Below are 23869 nucleotides of genomic sequence, written 5' to 3' on the forward strand. Positions count from 1 at the left end.
CTGAAGAAGCTGGTGCACAGGCTCTGCCCCGCTGGGACACTCAGCAGGTGCCTGGGGAGTGGCTAGACAGCCCGCTTCCAGCAGTAACAGGACATGGCAGCACCCTCTGGCAGTGGGCCTTCTGACTGTCTCGCAGTGACAAAACAGGCAAGGCCTCTTTGGACTAAGTATGAAACCTCTTAGAGAGTTTAGGGGACTCTCCAGGGAAGAATGCCAGGCTTCCCCCAGTGAAAAAGGGTCCAGCCCAGAGTTACATTCACATAATATTCATACTTCAAAAAATATGACTAGTAAAACCTGAAAATAAAAAGAAAATGTAACAAGAAATGTACAGGGTTTACGGGAAGCTCCGCAGCTGAGTGCAGGGACTCTGGCTTGATCATGCCTGTGCCCTTCAGGGAGAAGCTCAACCTCTGCGAGCTTTAGCTTCTCATGCATGACACAGGGGTGCCAAGGCTGTTGTGAGGATTAAATGGCTTAGGGTAGATATAATGTAAAGCTGTTGGAATAGCACTGGCAAGGGAATTTAAACAGCATAAGCACACCATGACAGACAAAGGAAAAGAGAGTAAAAGTAAACATCTTAGAAGCTGCAAAGCAGATGGACAAGAGGTAACTGACCTGGTGAACCTAAGAAACCTGACCCTTTATTCTGACATGAGGCATCCCAGAAAGCACTAAACCTCTCAGAGCTTTAGCCCTCACCCATCCAGAGGCCACATGATTAATGTCTTAACTAGTCAAACTATATCTATCATGTCATCCAGACCTAAAGTCCAGTTTCCAGGTACTGAATCTCTAACTACATCACAAGACCTAGATATTTTCTAGCCCAAGACTTACCAGGAACATGGGGCATCCTCACTGTCTCTGGGCATCCCAAGCAACACCCTGGCCACACCATGGGGCCCAGAAACACCCTGGTTCACACTATGGGGCCCAGAAAGGCTCTGAAACTAGAGACCCCAGAAATCTTCAAAAATGGAAGTTGGGGGTACTAAAACAAGACCAGATCTCCCAACCCCATGCTGCTGGTGACAGCCTCTAAAGCCAACAGAATAAAGGCTCACTCTGACCTTGAGGACACAGGCACAGTTGAGAGTAGAGGCGGTGTACTGAGAACAGAATTCAGAGACGGTTTACCCCCTTAGCAGTGAGACCCACAGACCCTGCCCCACTCAGCTGCGACTGTTTGCAGGGGTCTTATACCCCCAGGCAGGACATCGGAGAATTCCTCTGGGGAAACTGACCACCAGTCCATGAGAAAAGGCCTACAAACTGACAGGTTCATATGGGGTGGGCAGCAACACACCCCTCCAGGGAAGCCCACTGGTGACAATACACAGAGAGTTCCCAATCACATTTTAAGGACCTCACCAAGTTTGAGGCTCTGGCATGAAAGACAGAGACCAAAACCAACAAACAGGAAGAAATGGAATTTGGAGAAAGACAAATTTCACAAAGAAAAGAAAAAACATTTAAAATTTATGACTAATATCCTGAAAGACAAAATATAACATAGTGCATCAATAACATGAGAAGGGGTTGCTATATAAAAAGGACATTAAAAGATAAAAGAGAGTCCTTGAATTAAAAATATGAGAGCTGAAATGGAAAATGTAATAGAAGGAGAAGATAGTGTCAAGGAAACTTCTGAGATAATAGAGAAAAAAGCTAAAAGAAGGAAAATAGAAGAAATTAGAGGATCAGTACAGGAGATATGTGGCAGGCCAGGACCCCCTAAGGGGTCCCCAGAAGTGTGACTTATGTCGCTCCTGGACTTCTCGCTCCTACATGTTTATTTTAGCTAGTTTTGGGTCGTATTTTGATGTCTGCTTGGGAGAGCAAGGGCTTGGAGTGTCCTAGTCTGTCATTTTGCTGACAGGAATAATCTAAAGTAAATTTTGATGGCCGCAAATTTTGTTCTCATGCTTTCAGATGTATTTTAGAAGAACAGAATGTATTTCTTTAAACAAATTTATACATCCTGTTAAGAAACCAGGCTGTTCTGGAAAAGTGTGTTCATTGGGATCCTGTTGCTCTCTCATTTGAAAACGGTTGAGTAGGGGAAGCTCTGCAGACATACCGAGGGGCTTAGGAGCCAGCACAGGGGTGAGTCCTGTGGATCAGAGGGCCACCAAGTCTCCTTACTCTCAGAGCTTTACCCTCACCCACCCAGAGGCCACATCTCTAACGTCTTAACTAATAAGACAACTCTACTCCAGTTAGCACATCATGCAGACCTAAAGTCCAGTTTCCAGATACTGATCTCTAACCACATCACAAGACCTAGGGACTTTCCAGCCCACAACTCACCAACAAGGTGGGGCATCCTCACTGTCTCTGGGCGTCCCAAGCAACACTCTGGCCACAGTACGCAGAGTCATCCTTTGTTCAGGGATGAGGGTATCTCTTCTACTAATAACTTTGGATTTCCTAGACTGGTGTGGTAACTTCTCAAACAGATGATGATGTCTGTTAGTCAATATTTTAATACAACCAATTCATACAAAACAAAGCATCGAACATATTATATACTCTCCCACTTTCTCAAAAAAAAAAAAAAAAGAGAAAAATCAGGACCACATATCCCAGGCCTCACTTAGAATCTGCCTAAATTCAGCCATTTCCTTATGTATATGTCTCGCTAAATCCTATATATTTGGGAAGTTGTCCGGGATATAAATGCCACGTGCATCCCCAACAATGTCACGTACTCCTTCCCTGTTTAGCTGGGATATGATCTAAGGCCATGAGGTTCTTGAGTACTCCATTTCTCACAGCCTTCATTCTTATAGTAATATATTTCCAACCTGTCATATGGCCCCTTTGCCCCTCCATACATTAGGAATTGTACATCCATCCCCTTCTGAAGCTTATCCTGAGTTCTTGACTCCCAGTCTTAGTCCTGCCCCCACCATCTCTCAGGGAGACATCAAAGATCCATAATGATGACAATATCCATTAGGTAGAACTGGGAGCAGGCCACCATTCTTTACCCATTACCAGAGTCTACTTTGTGGGATCTACATTCAGAGGCCATGGTATGGAACCACTAGGAATCATCATAATGTTCCAGTAACTGTGCCCTTCTACCTCCATGAGGGCTTATGCAATGTGTATATCCTGAATGAGGGAGTAGCCTTATAGGGGCGTATGTCTTGGTGGGGGTTTGGGGGTTTGGGAAGCCAACAGTGAGTTCTGAGTGCTCAGTTTCTATTATGATCCCCAACCCCAAATGTTAGAAGAGCAGCAGCCCTAACGTTCTTCCACCCACACCCACGAGCTCTGGGTTTTGCTTGTCTCCTTACACCCATAATGGCAAGTTCCTTTCCGGCCATTTTCTCTTCACTGGTGATATTTATCAAGTTTACCCAGAAGCCTAATGAGTAGTTCTTACCCGGTTTAACACCAGACACCATGATACCCCATCCCTCAGAGATTCTGGAGTGAGGGATCTTCTTCTAACTCTAAGGAAGGGTATTTTCCATAGCATTTTTTTGGTATAGATCAACTCTCCATCAGTGGCCCTGACTGTCCTAGAAGTGGCAGAACCCTGCCTACTAGGGTTGTGATTAGATTATCCCTCAAGTTGCAGCTGGCTCTCCACATAGGACAAGCTGATGGCTTACATCTTATTCCAATTGGTATCACAGCCCAACTTGTCCCAGAATAACCTTACCATCATTAAGAGACTAACAGAGGCCTCCTTAAGTTTCTCCCCACAAGTAACAGGGCAGGGCTTACCACCACCTGGCTAGAGCCTGTGACTCTCCAGTGTTCCAGAGGTGACCACTCACCCCCTCCTTTCCCCCAGGCAGCAAACAGCAGGCAAGGGAAAGGAAATAGGATGCCAGATCTGGATGGGGCTTTCGTCAAGGACAAGTACAGGAATGTCAGCCAGCACTGACAGGTGCACTGTCAGGCCCCAGCCTTCAATCCTCCCCCAGTGTCCAGGAGCCGCTGAAGATGGACAAATAAATCATCACCATCATGGGGCAGTCAATAGGAGTGATTCCTTCCGGAATAATGGTGAGGGGAGATTCCAGAATTACAGATATGCAATGGACCTTAAGAGTTGCCCATTCTTGAGGTATATCCCCAAAGGAAAAACATGCTTGAACATAATGAAAGAGTTATAGTGAGATTGGGGGGATCAATTTGTGATAGATACTTAGAAAACCAAGCAAACAAAAGAGAGTAAATATAACCATAGTGCAATATATGGCTCAATTCTAAAAAAGTACACATTTTGAAAACAACATAATCACTAAGTACTGATTTCCCTAAAAATTATGATGTAACTTTATTGGGAAGATGGAGGGAGGGAAGATGGGATGAGGTTTTCAAGAACTAAACTCTCATCTTCCAAAGCAGGAAGTTAATAGATGTCTAAAACAAGAAATTATCAGGAAATCGCAGTATATGGAGGCTAATTAAAAATTTAGAGGCAAATATGAGAAGAACCAGCTAAAAAGGTGATTGCCATTAGAAGGTGGAGATGGGGGAACAGGGAACAATGATTTTTGGTGAAAATCTTATAGAATTATTTGCCTTTTTAATCTCTTTCTTTATAATGATAAGTAGACACATACTTCATGGATTTTTTTAAAGCATTAAATGAAAATCTTTAAACATGCTCATTAAAAAATTTGGAAGATACAGCAAAGTAGAAAAAAAGAAAACCATTGTTCCTCTACCTCTGAGGTTGGAGAAGCTCACAAAGACTATAAACATGACTCTTTTAAGAAAAGCTGTAATTTTTAAAAACATGTAACACAATTTAATCATAAATTAAAATAAAATTATAAACATAATTTTAAAATATTTAAACCTAACGTGACTGCTTTTTTACTCATAATAAAAATTTCTGTGTTATTACATATTCTTTATGAAAGCCCTTAACCATGGCTCCTTAGTTGGCTATTGGAATTTCTTTTTTTAGAGTATTCCTATTTATTTATATATATACACACAAACACACACACACATATAAATATATACACATGTATATATGAAAAATATATATGGGGTTTTTTAGGGACTGGGTCTCACACTATGTTGTCCAGGCTGGTCTCAAACTCCCGGACTCAAGCAATCCTCCCGCCTCAGCCTCCAGAGTAGCTGGGACTACAGGCCCACACCACTGCCCCCAGCTGTTTCTATAATACATAGAGATCCAGTGAACAGTGCAGTGCCTAGAATAGTGGCTGCCACATAGTAAGCACTCAATAAATGTTTGTGAAATGATAAATGAATGAAATGAGAAATAGTAATTCACTAAATACTTGTGAGCATCCAACACCCTAGATTCAGAGTTCAAGTTCACTGAAAGCAGAGACTGTGTCATATTATGTATTATTGAGTCCTGATCTGGGATAAATAATGTGATGCACTGTGTGCCTGGCTCACACCTATTATAGGCAGGAATTCCATAATAAACATGACACTTTTTGAGCTATCTAGCATATTAAATCTCACAGATACCTGAGTACAGCATCCTTCTAACTTGGCATGGCTGAAACAGCAGGGAATCTTCATTCATTTATTCAACAAGTATGTAACGAATGTGCCTTCTGACTGCCAGGCACTGTTCTGTGGTTAGTTTACCAAACAGACCAAAATCTCTACCTTCATTAAGCTCACTTTCTGCTGCAGAGAGAGATAATAAGAAAGATAAATAAGTAAAAGGCTTACATGTTACATGGTGATGAGTGCTAAGCAGAAAAATTAAGGGGGTGAGAGGGGGGATAGCGAATGTCAGAAATGCGATGAGGCAGAGGGGGTTGCAGTTAAAATTAGAACTCCCAGGAAAGTCTCCTGGAGGTGAAGGTACTTAAGACCGGAAGGCAGCGAGGGAGGGAGCCTGGGCCCTCAGAGTGGGAGTAATGTTGACACATAGAGTGAATTAGAATGAATGTGAAGATTTGACAGACTGAATTCTTTGCTCTTCTCTATGGCTTTTGTGATACCATCAAAGAAACATCACTCCCCACTAACCTGCTCAATTCTGACACCGTCTCCCTCCCATCACCCATTCATTATATTGCATTGTACAGTGCAAAACGAAGGGTCACTGATGTTGACGGACACCTGTAATTTATAAATAGGTAAAAATGTAGAGGTGTCATCTACACCTTTCTAATAGGTCCAGATTCCTTCCCTTTTTGCTCTAAAATGTTCTCGAGTTGTAAATCAGCCAACTAACATTTTTCCCCTGTGCTGGCACCAGGGAAACAAATACAGCTTCTTCCGTCATTGTCCCCACAGTCACAGATTGTCAGCAAAAACACTGCTTCACAGCTGAGCTCTGAGCCCAGACTGCCCGACCCAAACCCTGACTCTGACATCTATTAGGTGAGTCACTTTTGGCACATTTCTTAGCCTCCATGTGCCTTCAGTTCCCACATCTGTAAAACAGGGGTAAGAATAAATCAGATGTATGGATTACACAAACGGATACATTCAAAGTGCTTGGAACAAGACCTAGCATGTCATAGCTCTAAAAATGATATAAATACAATCTAACATTTGTAAAAATACTTATAACATCTCATTTTCACAGAGATCCTGGGTGGGAGAAAGCCAGCACCCACAAGTCTGACCTGTGTAATTGGATGAATTCCTCCTCCACACCTCCCTATTTGCACCTCTGATTTACAGAGACTTAGGAGTCTCCGGGCAGTGATAGGAAGGTTTCTCTTGTTTCAATTTCATTGACTTAGTCTTTTTATTATTCCCTTCCTTCTGCTTGCTTTGGGTCCAATTGCTCTTCTTTTTCTAGCTTCTTACCATAGAAGCTTAGATTATTGATTGGAGACATTTCTTCTTTTCTAATGTAAGCATTTAATGCCATAAATTTTCCTGTAAAGCACTGCTTTAGTTGCAATTCACAAATTAGATATACTATGTTTTTATTTTGTTCAAAGTATTTTTTCATTTGCTTTGAGGCTTTCTTTTTGGCCCTTGGGCTATATGGAAGTATGTTGTTTAATTTCCAAATATTTTACCGATTTCCAGTTTAATTCCATTATGCTCCAAGAACATACTTTATAAGATTTCCATTTTTTAAAATGGAAATGGTTTTCCTTATGGTCCAGAATATATTCTGTCTTGGTTTGAGTATTCTATGCACAATTGAAAAAAAGGTGTATTCTGCTGTTGTTGAGTATTCTATAAGGTCGATTAGGTCAAGTCAGTTGATGACATGTTCAGATCTTCTAGGTCTTTGGTGATTTTCTGTCACTTTTTTTTCTGAGTCATTGAGAAAGGAATGTTGAAATCTCCATCTGTAAATGTGAATCGCTGTCTCCTTTCAGTTCTAGCAGTTTTTGTTCCATGTCTTTCTAAACACTAATGTTAGGTATGTACACAGTTAGGATTGTCACAACTTCTGGGAAAACTGATCCCTTTATTATTATGTAACATCACTATTCCTGATAATATTTCTTCTTCTGAAGTCTACTTTGTCAGATATTAATACTCTAGCTTTCTTTTGGTTAGAGTTACATGATACTTATTTTTCATCCTTTTACTCATAATGTATCTATGTTTTTATATTTAAAATGGGAAAATATCAGCCAGGCATGGTGGCTCATGCCTGTAATCCCAACACTTTGGGAGGCCAAGGTGGGAGGATTACTTGAGGCCAGGAGTTCAAAATCAGCCTGGGCAACATAGTGAGATATGATATCTACAAAAAAAAATTTTTTTAATTACCTGAGTGTGATGGTGCATGCCTATTGTCCCAACCACTCAGGAGGCTGAGGCAGGAGGATTGCTTGAGCCCAGGAGTTTGAGGCTGCAATGAGCTAGGATCACACCACTATACTCCAGCCCAGGTGACAGAGTGAGACCCTGTTTCCAAAAATAAAAATAAAAAAATAAAGTGAGAAAATATCAAATGGTCTAATAGGTATGCAGTTGTAATGCCAGAAGAAGAAGAGAGAATGAACAGAAGAAATATTGGAGGAACTAATGGCCGAGAATTTTCTGAAATTCATGACAGATACAACCCTAATAGATCTAAGAAGAAACATCAAGCAGAAAACAAAAGCAAATAAATGAACAAACAAAAACACCACACCAGGTATATCATTTTCACACTGCTGAAAATAGAATACAGAGGAAATCCTGAAGGCAGCCAGAGAAAAGGGCACATTACATTTCCTGGGGGAGGAGGAAGACTCCCAAAGAGTGGTCAGCAACATCATTAAAAACAAATTAAAAAAGAAATCTAGCATTGGCTTCACCAAACTTAGAGCAAACTATTTTCAGCAGTCTTGAAACTTTCAGCAAAGTGCCCTTTGACCACCAGATGTTCCAAAGTACAGAGAAGTGGCTTGTTCAAAACAACCCAAGAAAACAAGTCCCCCACACAAGTACACATCTGTCACTTGCCAGCGTCTTCATCAACCTGCCTGCTTTGCCTGCTGACCCTGCTGGCAACGTCTGTGTTAGCACCCACAGGCCCTGCAGAGGGGCTTGCAGAGGAGCAGTGCACCCAGAGGCTCGTTCAAGGAGACCAAGCACCTTTGGGGGTAATCCACCCAAACTCTGAGAAACCAGTCAGAGGGTGTAGGTAGGGGGCTTTACTGCACACTGGTGTCCACAAGAACTAGGCAGAACACTAATAAAGAGCTGGGGAGGCTCAGCACCAGGGCTGCTAGAGATGTCCTGTCGGCGACTGCAGCTCCTGCACCCTGCTCTCTCCACCTTTGGGAGGGAGAGCAGGAGAGAGATAGGGAAAAAACAAAACAACAGGGAAAATTTTTAAAGACAAAGAAAAAATAATGATGGCAAAGTGAGCAGGGGAAATTGTCGAGGACACAGTATGAAAGGACACAGAATGAAATGAATATGTGTTTGCTAAAGAAAAGCTAGATGCAAGGTGGTAGGCAGAGGAGAATTAAAAAATAAAATGCAAACCATGACACAAAGCAGTTCAATGATGGGAAACAGACAGGAATGTTTATGAGGAGGAGGAAATGAGACCAAGAGATTGACAGCAGGAAACCCTGATGGGCTATATGTCAGTGGGATGTATGTCGTGGGAGGAGAACGCCAGGGAGGGAAGGCAAGAGAAGGAGTTGGTGCCCATGTACAGAAGTGATTAAATAAAATGGTCTTCAGTCTCTTTCTACCTTAAAAATATTGAGAAAAAAATTACTAATGTTTTCACAGCGTGTCAAGAAGCTGGTGATTAAAATGGTTTGCAGGTACTGATTAGCAGCCGCGAGCCCCAAACGTGCTCAAAGGTGTGCAGTGCAGAAGGGCGTTAAGCCCCCAACTGCTCCGGCGGCTCTCAGCTGGGTCAAGGCTCCAGCACTTTACCAAATGACTTTGTATTTAAGAACAGGATCCAAGCCGGCGCGGTGGCTCACGCCTGTAATCCTAGCACTCCAGAGGCCGAGGCGGGAGGATCATTTGAGCTTGGGAGTTCGAGACCAGCCTGAGCTAGAGCGAGACCCTGTCTCTACTAAAAATAGAAAGAAATTATCTGGACAACTAAAAATACATATAGAAAAAATTAGCCAGGCATGGGGGCGCATGCCTGTAGTCCCAGCTACTCGGGAGACTGAGGCAGGAAGATCGCCTGAGCCCAGGAGTTTGAGGTTGCTGTGAGCTAGGATGATGCCACAGCACTCACTCTAGCCCGGGCAATAGAGTGAGACTCTGTTTCAAAAAAAAAAAAAAAAAAAAAAGAACAGGATCCAATTACTTTCCCAAACAACTACCTCTAGAGCCCCAAACTGCACTGCTAGTCACAGTGGGGGGAGTGGGGTGCCCCTCATTGCAGTCAAGTCCCCTTCCCATTTGTCCACATGCCAAGTCTTGTACCTCAACACTTCAACACTATGTTTTAGGGAGACTGAAAAATCATATCCCTGACATAGTATCACTTTGCAAAAATGCCCATCTGAAATTAGGCTTAGAGGTCAAGAAATCTGTCCTAATGCAGCAGGACACAGTGGCCCTGACCACCAAGTTAGCATCACTTGGAGCCTGGAGATGCTGCAGGACACCAGCAGCGGGCGGAGACTGGCGGCTACTGGAAAGGAGATGGCTCTCCGGAAATTACAGAATGATTGACTGGGTTCATTTTTCTTCATGAACCAGTGGAGGAACAGGGATTTTTGTCATTTGCTTGCATGATTTCCTGTTACTAATTGGAATATTAAAATCTTATGAGGGTGATACGGTGCCCCAAGTCTGAACTGGAAACTCTTCAGTGACTGTGCACAGTTAGGAAGAAACAGGTGTGGGTGTTCTTTCAAATCCTCACATTTCAACTGTGTGTGACAGAAAACCGGGTTGCATTACAGTTTTATCGTCTGAGTAAGAGGGCTGTGTGGGGAAGAGAGCTTTTATGAGCTCCAAGTTACTATGAACATTTATTACACATTTTTACCTCAAATCTTCCAAATGCCTGGCCCTTGTTTTCTTTCCTGGGCCTGGCTCCCCATTGAATTTGAGTGCCACATGTGTTGGGTAAACCCGTGGAGAATGTTCTGCTCAAGGTCCTGAACCACCTGCAGTGAGAGGAGACGAGCAGGCCCCTGCTCCTGGGAAAGGAGGACCCTCCTGGAGTGAGCATCCCCCACATGGAAAGACTGGCTGGTGGAGGGCAAAGCCCCCCTCCTGCTAGTGGCCAAGGGCCTGCTGCAGACCCGGCTACCCTGGAAGCCAGTACTTCCCAGGTCTAGGGCCTTCCTGAGCGAAGCCCCAGCTTGGCAGCCTACTGAGGGGCTGATGGAACTCCCTGGAAGAGTCATCTCTTGAACACTGAACTGCTGCTCCATTCACTAGATTTCCTCAGTGCTATGGGTTCAACTTCATCCACCCCCAAAAAGGTATGTTGGAAGCTTAACACCCGGTACTTCAGAATGCCACCTGATTTGGAGTCTTTCCAGAGATAATCAAGTTAAAGCGAAGTCATTATGGTGTGCCAAAATCCAGTATGACTGGTGTGCTTATAAAAAGGACAAATTTGGCCACAGAGACAGACAGGAATAGAGGGCAGATGCAAAGAGACACAGAGAAGGACCACCCATAAGCCAAGGAGAAAGGCCTGGAACAGATTCTTCCCTCATGGGCCCCCAGTAGGAACCAGCCTTGCTGACACCTTGACCTCAGACTTCCAGCCTCTAGAGAACTCTGAGACAATAAATTTCTGTTGTGTAAGTCCCCGAGGCTGTGGCACTCCCGGCAGCCCTAGACTAACAAACGTGGCCCCCTCTTCTCCAAGACCCAGTCAGATGAGGTCCAACAAGGCACATTTCTGTGTCTGAGCCAGTCCTGTCTTCGATGGGCTGCCACGGCGGAGTGAGGCAAATGAGCTCAGCGAAGCACTGTTAGCAGGAATATCATAACTGATTTGGCCCCTTATGCAGGATCAAGTCCCTTGGCCCAAATCTAAATGTAATGGAAACTTCCATATTTCTGCCCAATAGGACAGTTCCTACTCAACGTGGACCCCAGTCAAAAAGTAAATCTCCCTGCTCATAAAAATAAATGAAGATAAAAATATTAGGTTCCTCAGAAGAAAAGTTCTATAGACATAAAAGGGCAGCCGTGTTAGCTGAATGCCATGATTTAAACGACCAGTTGCTTCTCTTACAAATCTGTTAAGAAAGCTGATGACTTAAAAAAAAAGAAAGAAAGAAAAGGTTGTACTTGAATTATTGAATTTGCCTGAAACAAAACACAGAGAAGTAGAATTTTTAAAGAACTAGCCGAATTTTTAATAAGTGGAATTAAATAGATGGCTATTCAAAAGACCAAACAGAAATAACTACTTTTCATAGGGAGGCGTCCCACCTTCTATTTCCCTTACAACCTTTCTCCTCCTGCCCCCACCTAAATCTATTCCTGGCTAAGTTTGCCAGAAAAAATACAGACAAATTTGAATTTCAGAAAGACAAGGAATAATTTTTCAAAGTATAAGTATACCCCAAATATTTCCTGGGACATGCTTATACTAAAAAATAATTTGTTGTTTATCTGAAATTTGGATTTTACTGAGCATCTTTTTTTGTGTGTGCTCAATCTGGCAACCCTCTCCCTGGCCCCAAAGCCAGTCCCAGGCTGAGCTCAGATGGGATGTGTGACGACGGGTTCCACTTGCCACGGCCCTGAAACTTAACTCGGCCACCCCTTTGAGGCATGTGGCTGCCCCGTGCCCCAGGCTGGGGGTGCCGGGGAGCGGTAGGGCCTGGGGACGGTTGCGGAGCGCCCTTCGGAGGGAGGCGCCAGTTCCGTCTGCGTCTAGGGGCCCATGGGGGAAGCAGCTCGGTCCTAGGGATGGGCTAAGGGGATGGTCGGGACCCTGGGCCTGGCTCGGAGGATGCCCGAGGCCACTCTGAACGCCGGAGTGGCTGGGGCCCGGGACGTGGCCGGGAGGGGCGGGGACGCCGGGGGGACCGCAGGAGCGCTCCAGCCCCGGGCCGCGGCTCCGGGCGGGGGAGCGAGGTCCCAGCCCCCGGCCAGCCTGGGCCCGGCCCGCCTCAACCTCATCGCGCCCCCTGGTGGCCGCAGATGGAGACGTCGCTGAGGAAGGGGGGGGCGACGGGACCCTGAGGCAGGGAAGAAGAAAGTGACTGTTTCCATCGAAGACACCGCTTTCAGTGTCTTCACGGACAAAGTAAGCACAGCTGTGAGTCCCCCAAAGCATCTGCCTGGTCCCCCAGGGTCTTGGCTCGGCTCAGCCCAGGCCCAGCCCCTCGCCTACTCCAGGCGCGGCTCCAGCAGTCTCCCTCTCCTGTCTTACCAGCGTTTCCTCTCCAGTAACTGATTTCCTTCTGCATAAAACCTACTGTTGTTTCTCTCATCTTAAAAAAAAAAAAATCTTGATCCCACTTCCCGTCCAGCTACTACTCCGGTTTTTTTGGGTTTTTGGTTTGGTCCTTTTTGCAACAAAATTCCAAAAGGTCTGTGCTTCTTTGCCTCCAAGTTCTCTCCATCCTTTGTTAGTCTTTTCATTGTGACATATAGCACAATAGAGAAAAGGGGTAAAAACAGAAACATACAGCATGGCGATTTCTCTGAAACAAATACCTTTGCAACTAGCAACCAGATCAAGAAATATCATCTCGGCAAGAGCACAGAAGCCTTCCTGTGCCCTGTCGATCCCCACCCCTATCTGCCCCCAAGGCAACCACCATCCTTACTTTTATGGTAATCTTCCTTGATTTATTTTGTTTTACCATGTAGGCATGCATTCCCAAACACTGTACTTAAATCTTACCTGTTTTTTGAACTTTAGATAGTGAAATAATGCAAGATGTCTTCTGTGGTCAGCTTCTTTCATTCAATATTGTGTTGGTAAAACTCATCTATGTTGACATGTGTCGCTGCATTTCATTTGTTTCTATTGCTTTATAGAATCCTACTGCATTATTTATCCATTGCTGCATAATAAATTACCACAAAACATAGCAGCTTAAGACTAAAATTTATTATTTCACACATGTTCTGAGAGTCAGAAATCCAGGAGTGGCTTAGCTGTGTGTTCTGGCTCAGGGTCTCTCCTGCAGTTGCAGCCAAGCTGCCTCCTGAGGCTATAGTCTCTGAAGACTTAACTAGGGCTTCAGGATCCTCTTCCAAACTCACTCCCATGGCTGTCAGCAGGACACTTTTGTTCCTTGATTCCTGGGCCTCTCCATAGGGCTGCTCATGATGTGGATTCCCCAGGGCGAATAAGCCAAAAGCACAGCATGAGCCAGGGAGCTCCCAGGATGGAAGCTGCAATGTCACATCACCTGATCTCAGAGGTGGCACACCATCACTGCTGCCCATGAGCTACTGATCACACAGACCACCTGGATCACATGAGAGGGGCCATACAGGATGTGAGCACCAGGAGGCGGGATCACTGGGGACCATCTTGGAGGCTGCGGACCACAACATTTGCATAAATGTAGAAAAATATATCCATTCAATTACTGGCAATCATTTCGGTTGTTTCTAGTTTGGGGCTGTTATGAATAGAGCTGCTGTCAACATTCTTATACGTGTCTTTTGGTGCTTATGTGCACACATTTCTGTCGGGTAAATTCCTAGAAGTATAATTGCTGTATAATAGCCTAAACATGACTTCAACTTTAGTAACTAATGACAAACTATTTTACAAAGTGATCTACAGATTTATACTCCCACCAGGAGTACATAGGATCCCAGTTGTTACAGGTTCTCAATACCACTTGATATGGTCAATCTCTTTTAACTTCAGCCATTCTGAAGATTGAAGTCATATCTCACTGTGGTTTTAATTTGCGTGTCCCTGATGGATAAAGAGTTTGAACAGCTTTTTATGTATTTGTTAGCCATTGGGATATCCTATCTGGTGAAGTGCAGTGGACATGAAGCTGTGGCACTCAGATCTTCCTTCAGGGAAGGACTTGCAGCCCAGCTGTGGGGAGTGTGATCAGCAGACAGCTGGCAGCTCCGTCAGGGTCTGCCTTATCTGCAGAGAACCACCTTGTCCAAGGTCATGCTCTTCCTGGGGGAGCCCATGCCTTGCGTGCACAGCCCTTCCCACCTGACAAGGGAGAGGCTAAGAGCAATGTCCACTCCTGAGCCCCTGCCAGGCTGGCCCAGGCTTTGCTGGGCTGCATTGCAGTTCACCTCCTTTCTGTGCTCTATCCTGCCTCCTTCTACCTTGTTCACGGTAAATATCTTGCTTCCTAATAAACATCTTGCACCTCATACTCCTTCTCAGGGTTGTTTCTGAAGAAGCCCATCTGCCATGTGAAGAGCCTTTTGCAAGTCAATTGCCCATTTTCCTATTGAGTTGTCTGTCTTTTCTTTTTCTCACCAATTTGCAGCTTTTTATTTAGTACAGAGACAAGTCCTTTGTCACTTATGTGTGTGGCAAATATCTTCTCCCACTGTGTGACTTGCCCTATTAATTTCTTTATTGTGTCTTTGAAGAACAGAAGGTCTTCATTTGGATGTAATTCAATTTATCAATTTCTTTTCTTTTTAGAAATATTCTTTGTATCCTGTGTAAGAGGTCTTTTCCTACCCTAAGGTTATGAATACATTCTCCTATTCCAAATGCTTTTATTGTTTTGTCCTTTAAATTTAGATTTATAAGCCACCTGGAATTAATTGTTGTGTAAGGCGTGAGATGGGGGCCATGTGTCATTTTTTTCCCAGCATGGATAGCCTATTGTCCCAGCACCATAGTTTGAAAACGCCTTCCTCTCCCGCACCGTTGTGCAGTGCCAACTGTCGCATATATCCAGTGTGGGACTGTCCACCCACGTGGGTCTGTTTCCGGATCCCCATTCTGTATCATTGGCCTCTTTGTCTGCTCTTGTCCCAATACCACAGTGTTTAATTCCCATTATATTTCCCCCAATTTTAAAAATTGCAGTAAAATACACATAACATAAAATTTACCATCTTAACCATATTTAAGTGTACAGCCCAGTGATAGTACATACATTTATAATGTTGTGCAACCACCGCCACCATCCACTTCCAGAACTCTTTTCATCTGGTAAAACTGAAACTCTATACGTATTAAACACTAACTTCCCGTTTCTCCTCCGCGCCCCAGCAACTACCATCCTCCTCTCCATCTCTGAGTTTAATTACTGAGTACCTCATATAAGTAGAATCACCCAGTATTTGTCTTTTTGTGCCTGGCTTATTTCACTGTGCATAATGTTTAGCATAACGTCCTCAAGGGTCATCTGTGAAAACACAGAGGCGTATGTCATGATTTCTTTCCTTTTTAAGATTAAAAAATATTCCATTGCATGCATACATCACATTTTCTTTTATCCATTCATCTAACCACAGACACTTGTGTTACTCCACATTTTAGCTATTGGAAATAATGCTACTCAGACCATGAGTGTACAAGTATCTCTTTGAGACCCTGATTTCACTTCTTTTGGCTTTATACCCAGAGGTAGAGTTGCTGGATCATAATGGTAATTCCATTTTTAACTTTTTGAGGAATCACCATATTGTTTTCCATAACAGCTGCATCATTTCACATTCCCACTAATGGGGCACAAAGGTTCTAATTTCTCTACATCTTTGCTAACACTTGTTATTTTCTGTTTTTTTTTTTTCGACAGTAGCCATCCTATTGTGTGAGATGATATCTCATTGTAGTTTTAATTTGCATGCCATAATTATTAGTGGTATGTTGAGCATCTTTTCATGTGCTTATTGGCCATTTGCATATCTTCTTTGGAGAAATTTCTATTCAAGTCCTTTGCCCATTTTTGAATTGGTGGGGGGGGGGGGTTGTTGTTGAGTTTTAAGAGTTTTCTACTATTTTGAATATTAATCCCTTAACAGATATATGATTTGCAAATAATTTCTCCCATTCTGTGGGTTGTCTTTTTACTGTTAATAGTTTCTTTTGATGCACAAAACATTTTAATTTTTATGAAGTCCAATTTGTCTATTCTTTCATTGCCTGTGCCTTTTATGTCATAGCCAAGACATCACTGCCAAATCCAATGTCAAAAGCTTTTGTCCAATGTTTTCTTCTAACAGTTTTATAGTTTTAGGACTTACATGTAGATCTGTGTTCCATTTTGAGTTACTTTCTGTATGTGTTCTTAGGTAAGGGTCCAACGTCATCCTTTGCATGTGAATATCCAGTTTTCCCAGCACCATTTGTTAAAAAGACTGTTGTTTCCCCATTGAATGATCTTGGCACCCTTGTCAAAAGTCATTTTACTATACGTGTAAGGGGGTTATTTCTGGGCTCTCTATTCTATTCCATTGGTCTATATGTCTGTCTTTATGCCAGTACCACACTGTTTTGATTACCTAGCTTTATAGTAAGTTTTTAAATCAGGAAGTACGAGTCCTCCAGCTTTGTTCTTCTTTTTCAAGACTGGTTTGGCTATTCAGAGTCCCTTGAAATTCCACATGAATTTTAAGATGGGTTTTTCTATTCCTGCAAAAACTGTCATTGGAATTTTGATAGGGATTGCATTGAATCTGTAGATCACTTTGGATAGTATTCCTCAACAGAGGAACAGCATGAGTAGCTGAGGAAGCCAGCTGGAGCATCTACACCACCATCTAGGCCTCCTAAGAGCAAGGATTGGACACTCAGGGGTTCAAGCCCCGCCCTACCTCAAGGGAGTCACGTTCAAGGTTGGGGAAGAATTTATTGCTTCTCTTAAGACACTTAATCTAGAACTGGAACACTCGCGAATCTTTAAATCGGGAAGGGTCTTAAAGGTGCCTTCATCCTTTTGGCTAACATGCATTCACCTAACCTGGAACCCCACATATCTGGCCAGAGTAGGAGCTCATTTTAACACAGCATGGGAGCTCTGGGTTAGAGGGGAGGATCTGACTCAAGTGTGACTATAGGCCCACTGTCTGAGAATTTTAGTGGCTGTGGTAGGCTATGATACATTAGGTGGCCACCCTAGACCTGATCCTGCCAGTTTCCACTTTAATGAGGGGTGTGTGTTTGTGTGTGTGTGTGTGCTCCTTCCTGGGCCTCTCAAAATGAGAAGATGGAGAACGATGGTACAAGGGCTGTGCAATGGGGTGCAGCACCCTGTCAGGGAAGATGCCTGGGTCCCAGCTCCAGTTCACCGGCTGTGACAAGTCACTTCTCTTCTCTGGGTCTTCACTTCTCTCTCTTTCCTTCACGTCAATGTCCGACCCGCTGCGGGCACCACAGGAAGGATAATTTGCTTCAAATTAGAGCTGCAGAGAGGGTGCCCCACAAATACACAGCACTCACACACACGCCTTCATTAACTGCCCACAATGGGCCCCGTGGAGGCAGCCCCAAGACTAAAATCCCAGGGCTTCTGCTGCCATCCCTACACTACACTCCAGCTCCGAGTACACTAGGATATGGAGGGAGTTAGGCGAGAGGGACTCAGTTCAATCAAATCATAAGCACCCTAGTACCAAGTGCAAAGACAACTTTAGAACATACTGAGTGAGGCGGAGGCAGGCTTTGTTTTTTCTCACTCTAAAAAGTATTCCTTTAAACACAGTGAAACATTCAAAATTCTACTCAAAACTCAGTTTTAGTATCATCAAACTTAAACTCCATCTAAAACATGCTGTTCCTGTCACTCTTGACATTTAGTGAGATACCCTGTCATTAAGTCAGCAGACTTGAAAGATGTGGGGGTTTTCAGTGAATAAAGAAATAATGCTGTGGATCATAACACTACAGTTTCATCCCCCTTCCCCAAAAGCACTTTGCTAATAATCACATTAATCCTTATAATTTCCATGATAATAGACCCAGATCAGTGTTTTGTGAGTAGGAGTGAGTAGGTGGGGCAAGATCTCCTTGGGACCGTGGGAAACAGAGTGACTGCAGAGCTCTGAGCCAGGGGCTGGCTGGGGGGGCCTTACCGCCTTTTTGGAGGGGTGGGGGCACCTCTCCAGGCTCTCCCCCTTCTCTCTCTAATAGGTGCCACATCAAGAAGAGGAACAGTAAGCTTTTGGAGGAATTTGGAAAGTGACATAAAGCATAGTCAGTGACCAGAGTTCCAAGAATGTGATGGACAACCAAGAAATAAAAAAGCTGCAGAAACTTTGGTGTGACTATAAAGCAAGAGGACTAATCGAGCAGATCCAGATGCAGGCTAACGCACAGGCATGAGGGAGGCTGTCCTTATCCCAGTAAAACTACTGGGTGTCTCCTTGGAAATCCTCAGACCTGTTTTAAGGTTAGGATTCTTAAAGTCTCTCATTGACCTTTATTCACATGCCTTATACTTTATCAAAATATCTATCAGCAGCCAAGCATGGTGGCTCATGCCTGTAGTACCAGCTACTCAAGAGGCTGAGACGGGAGGATTGCTTGAGCCCAGTAGCTCGAGGTTACAGTGAGCTATGATTGCAACACTGCACAACAGCCTGGGTGATACAGTGAGACCCTGTCTCTAAAAAAAAAAAAAAAAATTCCAGATCCTTCATAATTAACACCAACCATGCAAAAAAATTCAAAAATTTTAAAGAATTTCTGTATCCTGATTGCCCACATAAACAATCTGATAGAATTCTAACACAATGAATCAATATGAATTGTCTTCTGCAGTTTGTTGCAAAGAGACAATGTTTCCACCCAGAAAACCTAGAAGCAAACTTAAAGTATTAAAGGACACATATAAGAAAGACAATGGTTAGAAGGAATATAAAAGATTAAAGGGGAATGAGGCAATCCTAGAAGGTGCAGATAGAAATGTATTACGAAGCATTTCTTTAACCTTCTTTCTTAGTCTCACAAACTAAACAAACCATCGTTAATGAAAATTATAGCCCTATCGCCCTCTACCGGAACCAGGCTGGAAAATACAGAGCAAGTTTGAATCGGTTCACACCTAAGTGGTATCCATTGCTACCATGATCCAGATTTTAAAGTCTAAGCCTCAGGTGAGAGGGACACAGCTCCCTCTGCATCCTCAGGCTGACAGGTTAATGCTGAACAACCTAGTGCTGAAGAGAGTGGACAGTCCTTCCCACACTCACCTTTAATTTGTAGCAGCCACTGATTGCCAGGGCCAAGAACAGGCTGTTATGTAGCCTTTGCTCAAAGTCCCGGTAGTCAGCCCCAGCACCCCACCTCACCCACGCTACTGGAATTCCAAAGACAACAGCTGCTTAGAACCCTCTAACCCACCTCCAAACCTTCCAGCTCCATCTCAGAAAAGCATCACTTTACTCTTGTAGGCTACAGTAGGGCTGGACAAGATAAATGCCAACCCTTCACCTTAGTAACATTACTTTAGGATCTCAAATGGTGAGTGCCAAAGGTCCAAACCTTCAGGCTAGCTTCAATGTCACCCTATCAATACCACAAAGCAGCAGTGCCCAAAGTTTTGATCATACACCCAAATCAGAAAAAATATATATAATGCACCAATAAATGTAGTTTATTTATAAATTATAGAAGTGTACAATTGTACAATATATTATGTACATTATAAAACACACAAAAATAGAAATTTAGAAGGATGAGATTAAATACAAATAATCATTTTAACACTTTCCCAGTGGATTGATTATCTGCATACACCTGGGATGTATACACTTCCACCTAAACAACAGCCCTAAAGCATGCCAATGATTGCTGTTATTTGGGTTTTTAGCTCAGGTTACAGAAAAATGTACAAGATCACATTTTTTTCCTTAGGTTTTGCAAAATAGCCCTAGCATCAAGTTTAAATGGATGAACACTCCTGGTGCTCATTTCTTGAGACTTATTTAGCTAATCACTCACTACACAGTTGGTAAAATATCATGTTATGGTTCACTAATAGTTACTTCACTTTAAGGCAGACTTGGGGATGTCATGGAGTCAGAATATTTGGGGTGGAGGGAAATGCTATAAAGAAACATTTAAAAACAGAGTATGAGGATTTGCCTATATTTTCTTAAGCCAACAAATTAAACAACTGGACCCTAAAAAAAATAATTCCTTTGCCTACAGTGGAAAGACTTAGAAAAAAGGCATTCCAAACAATGGCTGAGGAAAAGGATTACAATGAATTTCCACACAGCGGAGCGAGTTCTTAATATTAACTTTTTCTTTGATAGCCCCAGTATCCAACCACAGAGCTGGGCTCATAGAAACTCAATAAGTATGTGATAAATGATAAACAACCCATCAAAAATTATGTAAGGTGCTGAATTACACTTGAAATAAGAATGGTTACTAAAGAACACTCCAATATATGGTGTGGATTGGCTGAAGCAAATACTAAGTAAATGCGGTCATGAATAGCATGCCCAGAGAGCCTCATTCCATTCCTCAACACCCCCCCCATCAGTTGTTTGGCATCAATGCCCCTCTGCTTTCGCCAGGGTCTGAGCTCCCCGCACCACAGTGGGGCAGCACAGCTGGCCAGGCTCCTCCTTCTCCAGCCCTCAGTGCAAGCGGGGAGGAGCGGAACACAGCACAAGGTGTTGTTCTGCACAGAGAACCTCACTCAGTGTGTTCCTCAATTAAAAAAAAAAAAAAAATTCATAAGAACTGGAAAAATTTTAAAGGACATGAACATCTAACTTGAGATTTCCACATGGAAAACAGCTCAGGGCCTCAGTCAATTTCTATAATGTTAAAATTCACAATCACTACACTTTCAATTGTGGCAACTAAGTCTCATGGAAGGCTGTATTTGTTCTAATAGGTACTTTACCAATTTAGACAAAAATATTAAATAAGTAACTTTCATAAGTCACCAATTTCCCCTTGTATGCACACACTGTTGTTTTCATCTATATGCTCATCAATTGTTGACAAAATGTCACTGTTTCTTGATAGAAGTAAAACTGAAACTTCACTTGAGTTTAATTAGATTAAATGCAAACTAGGGTAATTTATTAATCTCATTCCAGAGAAAGAAGAAAGGGGTGTGGAGTTCAGCAACTTGCTGGAGAGATGAGAACCATAAACTGAAGGCTCAATTCTCTCACTATTGCAATATGGAAAGAGGTTACTAAAGTACTCATTAGAGGAAAATGTCTTTTATTTAGTTGGGAAGTATATACACATCACAGAAAGGGCAACGGAAAACAGATTGGTGGAATTTTCTAATGTTGAGGTGATGCTGTTTTTTAAGCACTGTGGTGAGTTATTAGATTGTAATATCATCCTCTCCAGAGTCTTAAAACCAGAAAGAAGCCAGTTGTTTGAATGAACTAGTATAGCCTCTTTAAAGCAAAATAGCCACTAGAAAAGAAATACTTTTCCTGAAAAGTATCTTTCAAGAAAACTAGGAAATGTGTATACTACACATTGTTTTGTTTGTTCGTTTTCCTTGATGTTACGCGACACACGTTTTCTCTAACCTCTCCTTTCATTTGACATAACAAGCTGGCTCACTCCCTGCCACAATATTTAGGTGATCAGTAGCTCCCTCAACCCACACTGGCAATTCACAGCAAAACCTGATTTGAAAAGTAAACCCACCCTTCTCACTTGTAAAATGAAACAAATCCTCAGCGGCAGAGCATCCTGCCTGCCAAGGAAAGGTCTCACTCAACTGGTGATCAAGGTTCCAGTGAAAAAACTGCTTTGACCATTTGACAGGAAATACTACATCCTAAGTTTAGAACCAAAAAACCATTCATGTTTTTGGTAATTTTCAAATTTTATTTCCAACTACTGCAGTAACAAAATATCAGTGATAATTCTGCATTGAAAGTAGCAACCTTTTAAGTAAACAAGGTCACAAATTAGTATTCCAACAGTACTTTGGCCTATGAAGATTTTGATAGATTATTACAATGGTCCTATAATACTACAGACTTATGCTTCCTCCATATCTAGTAATAAAAATATTCACCTCACCTCAATGATTCATCATGTACACATTTCTACTGTTTATAAGCACTATCCTTCCAGCTGTACTATGTGAGGGGAAATCCCTCTCGCTCTTGGATTTTTCTATAGTATACAGAAACAGCAGTCGCTTCAGCAGTAATGTACAATATTAAATTTTTAGAAGAAAAATAAGAGACTGGATTGCCCTATTTATGTCTTTTCTCTGGAAGTAAAAAGACACACAACATTGAAAACATAAAATAAGTCAAACTTCTATTTTATTGACAGGAGTCCAAAACGAATACAAAAAAGCCTTCTTTGTATGTTATACTTACTCTCCTTAAAAGGCTGCTGATAGAGTCAGGTAGATTAAAAGCTAAGAATGTAGTTCAGCTTTTAGAGTGAACCTTTTAAAAAAGGTTTAATAATATAAGCCACCAATATCAGAGAACATATGGTCCCACAATCACTTTTAGACCTAATAGCTTATGAAAAGAATTAGATTCTGCACTGATCTGCTAAGACAGAGGCTTAAAATTGTTTTAAGCCATTAAAAGCTATTTTTATAATCCATCTGATAACTCTGGGCAATTAGGAAAAGGAAAATTTCAAATTGTAGCCCTCTATATTATGTGGAATGTGAGAGAATGCCAACTAATGACCAAGACAGAGGTAAAAATAAAATGTTTAAACCTATGAATGGAGCTGTTATAAATAGTCTTATATCACTACAAAATGTCAATAAATGAGTAATAGAGCTTATCAAGAGATTATAAACTTGAGCAGATGTTACTTAAAACATTGGTAGTATTTATCATACATTAATGTTTACTGAAACTAAAGCTGAACAAAGAAAAGTTGCTCATTTATAGATTTTCATGTGTCTTTACGTTTAACGGGGACCATACACTGATCAGATAATTCACAGCCCACACTTCTGAACAGTTATAATAACAAAGGATTTATTATCATTTGCAGATGAAATAAACGCACCATCCCATACTTGAAAAGCTTCAATAAGCCTTAAGCATTTTTCAGATTGTACCAAGGCACCACCACTGCCTAGTTAATATAACACACCCATTTCTAGAGAAAAGAAACTAAGACCTCCCTCAACATCAGTTCTGTCCTGTTTCTGGTTTATTTTACACTTTCAAAACAGCAAAATTTTGCAAAGATGTGCAAACACTGTGGTCTATTCATAGTACTGCTTAGTCATCATCTTCCTCTTCCTCTTCCTCTTCCTCAAAGCTATCTTCAAAGCCCTCACTGTCCTCCTGGTCTTCATCCCCCTCTATTGCTGTGTCCCACTGTGGGTGATTTTCTGGCACAGGCTTAGCCTCATGAACTTCCAACTAGAAAGAAGAATTAAATGTAGATATCAGAAATTTTGGGAGGAATAATGGGAGAAATATCCGATAAACAAATGGTTTTCTTTGACCACAGCAATTATAAACAGATTTTTATGGATATAACTCTAAGTTTAACACATTTCATTTAGAACAGGTACTTCATCCCAGAAATACGTAAATCTACTAACATGTAATTACAGTTGTATTTTGAATACATTTTGATATTTTAATT

At 42.3% G+C, this 23869-nt stretch overlaps 1 protein-coding gene across 1 annotated transcript in view; it reads right to left on the reverse strand.

Annotated features, from left to right (window-relative positions):
* Positions 1-23225: 23225 nt before the first annotated feature.
* SEC63 (SEC63 homolog, protein translocation regulator) overlaps positions 23226-23869 on the reverse strand; it is a 61478-nt gene continuing 60834 nt past the window's right edge. The window contains exon 21 of the mRNA XM_045544125.1: positions 23226-23640. Coding sequence (XP_045400081.1) covers positions 23497-23640 — 144 coding nt within the window. The 3' untranslated portion in view covers positions 23226-23496. The remainder of the gene's footprint in view (positions 23641-23869) is intronic.

Source organism: Lemur catta, chromosome 2 (assembly GCF_020740605.2).
Source record: "Lemur catta isolate mLemCat1 chromosome 2, mLemCat1.pri, whole genome shotgun sequence".
Lineage (NCBI taxonomy): Eukaryota > Metazoa > Chordata > Mammalia > Primates > Lemuridae > Lemur > Lemur catta.